The sequence below is a fragment of the Orycteropus afer genome, unplaced genomic scaffold, assembly GCF_000298275.1.
Source record: "Orycteropus afer afer isolate SDZICR_OR568_19922 unplaced genomic scaffold, OryAfe1.0 scaffold00040, whole genome shotgun sequence".
Taxonomy (NCBI): domain Eukaryota; kingdom Metazoa; phylum Chordata; class Mammalia; order Tubulidentata; family Orycteropodidae; genus Orycteropus; species Orycteropus afer.
The window spans coordinates 2902030-2912870 of NW_006921627.1; the positions used below are offsets into that span (position 1 = coordinate 2902030).

A 10841-nucleotide genomic window follows, 5' to 3' on the forward strand; every position below is an offset into this window, starting at 1 on the left:
CCTAGGCCCTGCCCCAGAATTACTGAATCAGATTCATCAGGGCTCTAGAGTCTTTATGGTTTAACCTCTCCAGACGGTTGTAAAGATCAAGCAGGTAACAGGAGTTGCTGTACTGCTCCATGGGTCTTCTTTAATCAGGAAATATTGGCCTGGGGCTTTAGAAAGAGCTTAGAGCTGGAGATGTAAATTTGGGAACAATTTACCAGGAAAAGGAACTTGAAATTGTGAAAGCAGATGCATTCAACAAGGAAAAAGTAGAGAAAAAGAAGATAAGAGGGCCCAGAATAGAACTCTGGTAGCTCCTGTAGAGGCAGGAAGAGAAGCCAAAAGCAGCAGAAAAGCAAGAGAAAGGTAGCTAGGAGGAGACCTAATAGTATCTATGTCCCAGAAGCCAAGGAGTCAGAGTGTGGAGAAGGAGGCATGTGACAGCATAAGATGCTACTGATAATGAGAAAGAGAAGGACCGAGACTGCAGCACTCATACTGGTGATGATGACCATGCAGCAGGAACACCTCCTGAGCTATTAGCTGATGTGGGGTTTGTTTGTTTTTTCAGGGGTTTTCAATACTCCTTGACCACCATCACACTCAGTCAGTGGCATTCGCTGCCCTAGCGATAGTGTGGCACAAAGGAACACAGAGGAGGACAGTCGGATCTTAGGCTTCTGGGTTAAAGGAGCCTAGGTCAGGGTATCAGCAACAGTCTGGAAGACACCAACTAACTAAGCAGTTGGCTTTGAGTCCATTCTGACTCACAGTGACTCCAAGTGTGTCAGGGTAGAACTGTGCTCCATAGAGTTGTCAGTGGGTGATTTTTTTTTCCAAAAGAGATTGACAGGTTTTTCTCCCAAGGCACCTCTGGGTGGACTCAAAATCTCCAACCTTTCAATTAGAAGCTTAGCTTATTAACTGTTTGCACTACCCAGGGACTCCTAGAAGATCACAAGAGTAGTCTATGAGGCGTCCCAATCCTTAACAAAGATCCCAAGATGGCAAACACAAGAAAGTCAGAGAAGAAATAAAAATGAATTAGAGTCTAGGGTGTATCCTTGAGAAGGGGGTCCCGAAATTTGATAGGCCTCCATCTCCCAGCCCCAGAAGTGGCTGAGAGATCTACAGCTGGCAAGGTCTTAGGCTAAAGAACAAGTGACCACACTGTCTGAATGGACCAAAGCCCAAGGTCCTTCTAGAAGGTCATTACACCATTTCAACAGTGTGGATCAACCACTCCATGAATAATATGGCTCCTCTGCCCTATAATACAAGGCCTTGGGGAAGTTCTCAGGACCCCAGGGAAAGGGCTGAGAACCCTTAATTTACAGAGATTAAGTTCACGCCACCTGACACAACTGAATCTCAAAATAGACACTATGTCCAGTTATAGGAAAGCAAAAAAAAGTTACATTTCTTTGCTGAGTTTGACAACTGAGATTCCTATCTGTTATATTTCATAGACCCATCATCTCATTAAAGTGACAGGGATGGAAGACAGAGAACAAGGAGCTAAGAAATGAACAAAATGATCTGGCAGAGTCAGCAAGTATAGACTACTCTTCCAAAAAAAGTTATATGCATATATTTATACGTACACAAATATATATAAACACACACATACACACACCTATATATGTAGTCATCAAAGGAAGTCAGGGATGGAACAAGAAGAAATGAGGAAAATACATTTGTTTGGCTTTGGGATGGAGGAAACTTGAGTATGCTTGCTTAATTTAATAAGTCACTACCCAACACATAACCTCTTACTTGAAAAGAGGAAGAACTGTCCACGGACCTAAAGCTCATTTTGAAATTCCCCACACTTTCTCCTGTACTCTCCAAATACACAGTGTAACCTCACTGACAAAGTTCACTGGTTACCCTTGGTACCTCCCTCCTTCCATCTCTCTAATCTCACCCTTCATTTTGAAACAATAGTGGAGCAATAGGCAACAGAAGCCTGATGATGGAAGGCCTTGGGAGGCCTAGGTATGCATGCTGGTGTTATTATTTAAAAAAAAAAAAAAAAAAAAAAAAACTTCCATTGAGACATAATTTATATTGCATAAAATCTACTCATTTTAAGTATATACTTCAATGATTTTTAGTAAATCTATACAGTTGTGTAACCATCGATACAATATAGTATTAAAACACTTTCATTACTCCATGGTATAATTTTTTAAAAAAAGAAATCACTGTCTCTCCACTGTTATCTGTACCTGGCCACCACCATTCCAGCTCCAGAAAAAATCCAATGTGACCCCTTGCTCTCTCACCAGCCCTCTACCACCCAGAGGTACAGGGCTACAGGATCTCAGCCAGTCCAAAGTTTCCCTAATCTCCCTCTGCACCCCAAGTGGCATCACTAATCCTCCTGTGAACTCTGGGGTCAGGGTGCTATTATGTGGCCATCTCTGGGGCCAAAAACAAATTTCTCTACCCACTTTCAGCCCTGCTTTGGCCTAGAGTCCACCCAAAACTTCACTGGCTTAAGAACAAGAAGTAGATTCTATTTGTAACCAGAGCTCTTTGAAAAAATAATAATAATAACCAATTAAGTAGAGCTGCAAGGGAGTTAGGGAGGATCAGCAGTGGGGGCATAAAAAGGAGAAATATAACCAATGAAAGGAGCACTTGCTTTTCCAGGGATCATTTGTGCGACACTTTTGCTTCTATTTATTTTGTCACAGTCAAGATTTCTTGCCTGTTAAGAGACAAGGTCACACCTCACAAGGCCGCATGGACTTCAGCTAATGCTCTGCCTACAGAGTCCAACCATGTCATCACTCAGCACTCACTGACCCAGCTTTGGAACCTGTCCCCAACACGTGGCCCCAAGCTAAGCCATAAGACACAACCACGAGCACACACTGAACACCTTACCCAATATGGATCTGCAGCTAATTGTGAAAAATGGGAAAACAGCAGAGAAGTTTAAAAACGTTTATCAGATTTATTTGTTGAAGGGTCAGGGGAAATGTCAAAGGTTAAAAAGACTACCCCAGCAAAAAAAAAAAAACCACCCATAATAGCATCAGTAACTGGCAACAGTAGCAAGGAGAATTCTGTAAACTTTCTGCTTCTTTGAAAAGCAATCTTATCAGCCAGTCCAATTTCATTAATTAGAGGAAGGTGCTAGGGAGGGAAATGGAGGCGTTAGTGACCAAATGCTTTGTGGAAATTGTATGAAAAGCAACGGGGAGTGCAGGGGAGGGTGAGAGAGAGAGACAGGATTTTGCCATAGGCCTATCCCAGAGGCATCCCAGAGTGCCCCGATTCTGCCACTTGCATTCCAGAGCTCTTTTCCTCACATGCCCAGACGGAGCAAAGGCCTCTGTAATGACTTCACACTCAGCCAAAAGTAAACACAGTCTCCAATTTTTCCATGGACAAATCCTAAACCCCAATTGCCAACACTGGCCTCCCAACAATCCAAACGGAAAGCCTCCTTTCCCAAGAAAATGAAACCTTTTTAACTAAATAATACATCTTGGCTTCAAAAGCAAACTTTCCTAAAAGCTTCCTAGAAATTATTTATTGTGCAGCAATGCTGCAGGTCACGTGAGCAGACCCCACCAACAGAATGAAGGAAATTAAAATAAATGTAACAAATGATCCAAGAATAAATGCTCGTTCCTACAAACACCTGCACTTGCAACTTGTTGTTGTTGTTGTTATGTGCCGTCGAGTCGGCCCGACTCATAGCGACCCCTCCTTGGGTTTCCGAGGCAGTATCACTACGGAAGTAGGATTGCCCAACCTTCCTTCTGAGGAGTGGCTGGTGGGTTTGAACCGCCAGCCGTCTGGTTAGCAGGCAAGTGTCTTAGCCACTATGCTACCAGAGCTCCCACTTGCAACTTACACAGCACATTTGGTAGCACACAGGATTTGCTACTCAAAGCACACACACACACTCACACACACCCAGAGCTCACTACCACCTAATTGGAATATTATTTCCGAAAACAGGCTGTGATAAGACAGGTGCTGATTTGAATAAAGAGCTAAACAGCATTCCAGGTTGGAGCTCTGCAGTGCTTCTGAACATGTCACATACATGGCTTACTTCCTTTCCACATTCCAACTTGAATCCATGGGACTCAAGCACAACTCTCCATTAGGTAAGAAAAGCAGCAACTCAAGGAAGGTAGACTTACCAGGTTGGAATTGGTGGCATTGGAATCATCTTCTGGAAAGGGAATATAGATTGCTAAGGCCACACAATTGGCAAAAATAGTCAGTAAAATAATTATTTCAAATGGTCTGAGGAAGAGAGTTAAGGAAGTTAATGCAGAAAGCACAAGTGAAGCAAACATACATCTATACATGTTTTCAAAAATGAATCAAAGATTCATAAGAATTTTGTTTAAACAATGCATTCCAAGCCCCTTGTATTCTGAAAAGAAACATATGCCTTTTTAAGTGCTTCTCGTGGGTCCCCGCCAAAATTTTTCCTAATATGTCAAAAGCAGTGGAGGCCAGTCGCGTGCCAGAGTAAACACAGATTTCTAAAAACTTTTTCCCCCTTCTTTTATTTATTTAGATTGCATTTGACTTCATCTTCCCTCATGTGTATTTGGGGTTGTTTTAAAGAGCAGTGCCTGCCTCAGACAGGACTCACACACTCACCCCCCACCCCATATCCCTTTCCTCATGGTTTACACACCTACCCCCTGGGGATTCAAATAGCCAGGCTCAGGGTGGAAGAGACGTGAGGGACGAGGGACGTGAGAGAGATACGATTTTTAATCTTTTTAATCCAAGTTGGGAGGTCTGGGTTTTAATCTTTTAAACTGAAGTTTAGAGTGTTGTTTTGTTTTTGTTTTTGTTTTCTCCCTCGTCCTCTGACAGTTTCTAGAGAACCTGAAGACATACCAGGTGCTTGAGATCCCCAGGAGCATGGCAGGATGGGTACTCTGTGTTTCAAGTAACACAGTTCATTTAAGACATAGTTTCACAGAGAAGAGTGTGAACTCTTCTTCAGCCTGTGGAGGCACTGTCTTCAGTGGGCAACACTTATATTTGAGGTCCTCTCGACTTTTCCACTGCTATTTGCTAAGACTGAGGGACAACCTGGCGCCTGGGGCTCACTCACCATCAGCAGTACACTCAAAAAGGTTCCCAAGCCCCGATTTTTTTTTTTTTTTTTTTTTCCTTCACCAAAATACCAGGCAGGACACATTTTTAAGAGAAAAATGAGCTAATGTGATAATATCCCCTCCAATGAGACCTACACTACACCCACAAATGAAGACAAGTTAGGGGAAATTTCAAAGGAAGGGCCCAGTTTATGCCCTCCAAGCAAGTCACCCCTCAGTGTCAAGTTTCCAGCCTAGTAATGTGAAGTCTATCACATCACCTCTTCCCCCTTCCCCTTCTAAACTTTTTCACACCTGTTTAAGAAAATGACACTCAGCCCAGCAGCTGATTAGTTTTAGTCCCATCATCTGGTGGGCAGATAAGAAAAGCCATCAGCTGAAAAGCAAGGTAGAACCCAGGTAAGCCCTCAAAGTGTCCTATGTCACCCTGTGAGGACCAGATCATTTTTTAAAATTGCTTTCTCTTAATGATATCATTAGATCCCACTTTTTCTAGAACTATCTAGCACACACGTGGCTATCTGCTTACCTGTCCAGCTACACTTCCAAGATAATCTGGGAATGTGGTCCAATTAGTGCTGCTGAGGCTGGGTACACTTCCACTCCTCCGCTTGGGAGGCATCCTCCCCTGGGAGGGCCTGGTGAAGCACCTGCACCTCTCTGCCTCAGCTGGGGCTACAATGAGGTGGCTGAGGCTCACAGGAGACTGGATGGCTGCCCTTGTTAACACTGTAGCTGACTCCGTATCAAGGGTCTTTTCATGAGACTTTGACTCCAACTTCCCAGGACAGTAGATAGCACCCCACACATGTGCAGTTACGAAGCCCCACCCACCCTCTGTATCACTGCTCTCTGCTGAGGAAGGCAGTGTGCCATTCCTGCCCTTTCCTCTCTTCCCAGGTTTTGCACATCAACCAGAACTTTATTCTACACTCAGTCCTCCCTGTCAGGAAGCAGTCCATCCACCCCAGGAGGTTAGACATGAACAAAAGTAACTAACATTTATTGAACATCTCTCATATGGTAGGTTTTCTATATATGTTTTCACATGAGTGTGTAATTTTTTTTTTTAACATTCACAACATTTTTATAGGTGACTGTTATTACTCTCTTATACAGATAGGAAACTGAAAAGGTTAAAAGAGGCCCTGACCACTCAGAACACAGGTGGTAGGGCCACAAAGGCAGTGGGTTATCTAGTCTCCAAATTCAGGTCCCACTGGGTCCCATCCACCTAGTACCTTTAAGGTGAGAGAAGTACATGAATTTTCAGACTAGGGAAACTTGAATTTGAAACTCAGCTCTGTGAATCGTCAGCTTTGTGATTTGGGGCAAGTTCTTTGGCTTCTCTGTGCCTTACTCCCCTCCAGGCAGTGCCTACTCCATATGGCCCACCTAGTTTTCCAACTCCATGATTCTACAGTGGGTAGCTACAAAAGAAGACTAATAGGGGCTGACCAAAGCTAAGTCCCCCCAAGTCACCTGGGGACCAAAACCATGACTGGCCATTCACAATAGGCAGGCCAACTCTGTAGCAATTTATTTTGAATTGCATTCTCTAAAGTTGAGGTGTTCAAACATCTACACAGCTAACATTTGTTGCTAAACAGAAACATCCTTCTATCCTGAGGCTATCTTCTTTTACCTTTCAACCACTACCCAAGACTTTCAAATCTTTCTATAGAAACTCATTAATGAAACCTAACACTCCCATCCCAAGAACATAGGACATAGTAGCTGCCCAGTGAATTCCAGCATAAAAATATCTAACACCAAGTGAATTCTAGCATAAAAATATCTAACACTAAGTACCAGAGTTCTAATCCTGCTCTGTCACTGATTGGTGACCCTGAGAGAGTCACTTCTGTGAGGATCCATTTCATTACTGGTAAAGTCAGAGATGGATCTATTGGTCTTTAAGGTTCTTTCCATCTCTATGACCCCATGCTTCCTATGATGCTAAACCCACTGCCACTGAGCAAGTTGAGCCCTTCTCTAGAGCATCTGCATTCATTAGTCTTGGGTAGAGCTAAAGTATTTGTATTTTTTAAAAAATGTGTGGTTCTAATGTCCAGCCAAAATTGAGAACCACTGTTTTATGCCCTTGAGCTAAGAGTCAAAGTCATTGACCACTGCTTCTTGCATGTCCTGGGGATCTTCACCATTGAGAGAGAGGAGGTCATGAAAAAACTATCCTGGTGCCATGGCATAGGATGGGAAAGGAGGTTAGGAAGTGGCATGGAATCACTGTTAGCCCAATCACACATGTAGACCCCTTGGGCAAGCTCAGCTAGGTGCAGTGATGTTTTATACCATTAAGGCTCATTCTCTCAAATGTTGCTTATTGTATAAAAAAAATACCTGGGGAGCTGTTAAACAAGCAGATTCCTAGGCCTTTCCCCAGAGGTTCTGATCCCTCAAATCTGGGATAAGGCCTAGAATTCTGTACTTTAACAATGCTCCAGGAATGGAGATACAGTGAGAGAAAACCAGTTTGTAGGGTGCCAACACAGCCCACTGCCTGGCAGGCCTTGGAGGCCTCCCCCACATCTCAGGGCTCCTAAGCGCACCCTGCCTAGCCCAGAACTCAAAAGGATATTTCCATTCAACAATGCTGATGCACGCCCTCCGGATGGGGTTCTTCAGAGTCAGGCAGAGCAGGGCACGGGGTGGGCGCGTGGCAGTCGTGTTGCCCTGCTTCTTGGGTTTGCCATACTGTTGCCGCTTCCGCTGTGTGGAGCTGACCGTGGAGATGGTGGCATTGCCAGCACTGCCCATCAGCTTGGCCTGTCGAGCCGCATCGATGGCTGCTTGCCAGGACAGGGCTGCCCCTGGGGTGGGGATGTGCTCGGGGGCAAGCCCTGCAGCTGCATTGGCATTCATGTTGGCATGAGCTGGGCGGGGGCTCCCATAGTTGGAACCTGCATGAAGTGAGGACAGAGGACAACAGTTACTGGAGAGAAAACAGGTGAGCTTGTAGCAAGCTCTGGATCCCAGACTCACAATTTTTTAAAAAATCTTATTTCAACATATTGTGGAATGCTGAGCAGTGGCACACTGGAAAGACCAGAATGTGATATATAGGAGAGAAAGTCACGAAATAGTCCTAGTTTTCAGCTGTGTGACCTCAGACATGTGATACCCCCTTCCCTGAGCCTCACACCTCCTTTTAGGGGGACAAGAAATTAGATGTATACATTACAGCTTATACGGACCTTAGAAACATGATGATAGTGGGAAAAGGAAGATGCAAAATAAGTACACAATGCAAATTAAAGTTATATATTTATAAGAACACACACAAATAAAAAGATATTCATTAAATAGGATCAAATGATTGTGTAAGAAAGGCAAGGAGGAGGAAAATTAGCATAGGATATAAAGATCAAGGAGAAGAATGAATGAATGAATGAATGAATGAGTGAATGAGACAGGTAACTGCATGGATCAATGATAATAAATGTAAATAGGAAAGTATGATTCACTAAACTCTGTGCACCTGAATTCCAAAAAATAAAAATAAATATAATCAAATGAGGGAGTTGAACCAAAGTAAGGTCACATCCAGCTACCACAAACTCTCTGAGCATGAAGTGTTGTTTGGATAGCAGTACGCAGGGATGCTGTGGTAGGTTTGAAACATGTCAGACAATTCTCTGACACTTGTCTCATTGAGAAGATGGATCTCTGCCTCCTCTATTAAAATGGGTTGGGCCTTTGGCGGATGTTTTGATCAATAGAAGCCTCAGTCCAAAAAACAGGCAACATTGCTCCCACCTGACTCTCTAGAGATGCTCACACCAGGGGAAGTCAGCTGCCATGCAAAGCAGCCTGATGACTGTGAGCCCACTATGCTGTGAAGAAGGCCAAACCAGTCTATAGGAGGAGACCATGTGGAGAGAGTGAGATACCCAGCCAGCCCCCAGCTGCTCCAGTCACCATCTGACTGCAATCTACGAGGGACCCCCAAGCAGAACTGCCGATCCAAGCCCTTCTCAAGTTCCTGACCCATAGAAACTGGGAGAGATAATGTCTGTTGTCCTTGTAAGTCACTATATTTTGAGATGATTTGTTATATAGCATTAGATATACATAAAGGGAGCTGTGTATGGCAGGACTTGGCAAAGTGAAGGTAGAGGGACACTGGCAGGAAAGAATCCTGAGCAGGACCCAGTGAAATCCAGAGGGGCTGCTCTGAGTAGGTATGTCTGCATGGTTCTGGTTTAATGAACTGAAACCTTCAAGACTGTGGGTGTGTCCCTAAGAAACTGCATGTATTTGGAGCCTACTAGGCCAATGTCTCATCCTAGAATCCTGTATTGTCTGCCAGATCACCTCAGCATGGGCCCATACGTGACTGAACCTCTAAGACAGGTATTTGATCTTAAGACTTGACACTATTAGTCACCTGTCCAGATTCAGCAGGATCAAGAGAAGCCACAGAGTCTGGGGTAATACTGTGGGTAGTGGTTACTACCCAGGTTTCTCTCCTTTACCCTTACCCTACCCAACCCCTGGATGCCAATTCTGGAGAATATGGCTGGAACAGCCAAACTAGTTGCATGTATGTCTCTTCTGAGCCTACTCACAATAACTTATTTCTCTGCTCAGTGTATGCAAGTTTCTCCCTCAGGAACTGCTTGGTTCAGGACAAGCTACCTTGCTAAGTCCCTTCCCACTCCTCACCTATACCCTCCCAGCAAAATCTCCAACTCTTACACTGGGCTGATTCTTCTACACTTGACCTTCAAGATACCTCTGCTCCCAGTGAGGCCTGCTGTCTGGAACCTGCTGCTCTCCCAACCACTCCCATCCCCCATAAGGGTCAGTTCAGAAAGAAGCACATGATTCAGCTTAGCCAATCAGAAAACTGACAAACACAAAGTCTGTCCTAGAGATAGACGCCAACAGCTCATCAGACTCCACCATCCAGCCATGCCTGAAGCTAGCCTCACCCAAAACTTTCCTGTTACATTACATACTTTAAAAAAAAAAAAAAAAAAAGCCACTGCCATTGAGTCAATTCCGATTCATAGCGACCCCCATAGGGTTTCCAAGGCTGTAAATTTTTACAGAAGCAGATCACCTTATCTTCTTCCCACAGAGAAATTTAGCTTAGGTTAATCTGAATTGATTTTCTGTTCCCTGCAACCAAATAAGACCTGATTAATATATTTGCTCTGTGCCACAAAGCTTGTACCTAGCTGGGCTGTCATTTGAATGGACTTCTCCTTGATTCCAAACTCTCTATCCTTTCCATTACACCAAGTGACACACAGTCAGCTTCAACTCTTAGGCCAAGTGATTGACACAACTATCCAAAATGTTGTACATACAGGAGGGAGTCATTTCTGAATACAACAGCAAAGCCTATCATGATAGATTAGTGATACCTGCCGTAGGGATAAAGGATGGCGAATGGTATCACGGATGCCAAGTTATTTACCACCCTGTCTAATAACAAGATGAGCACATAAGGTCTTCTTTAATACCATTTGATCAGCTATCTTCTTGTCCCATGCAGCTGCCTCTTGCACTATTGTCTTCTGCTCCCTATAGCCTCACCCCCAGCCCCAAGGGTCTCTGCTCTACCCAATTTATGGCTCTATTCTAAACAAGACACTGACTCACAGCTCACCATATATTCCTTCCTCCGGCCTCCCTTCCTCTGTCCCAGCTGCTCCAGGAAGCTGCCTCACCACCAGGGGTAAAGTATGTTAACCAGAATATGAGGATCACACAAAA

The 10841-nt window shown here is 44.1% G+C and overlaps 1 protein-coding gene across 1 annotated transcript in view; it reads right to left on the bottom strand.

The window, feature by feature from the left end:
• CACNA1C (calcium voltage-gated channel subunit alpha1 C) overlaps positions 1-8012 on the bottom strand; it is an 806686-nt gene extending 798674 nt beyond the window's left edge. The window contains exons 1-2 of the mRNA XM_007937025.2: positions 7684-8012; positions 4155-4260 (exon numbers count right to left, since the gene is read on the bottom strand). Coding sequence (XP_007935216.1) covers positions 4155-4260; positions 7684-7979 — 402 coding nt within the window. The 5' untranslated portion in view covers positions 7980-8012. The remainder of the gene's footprint in view (positions 1-4154; positions 4261-7683) is intronic.
• Positions 8013-10841: the final 2829 nt, after the last annotated feature.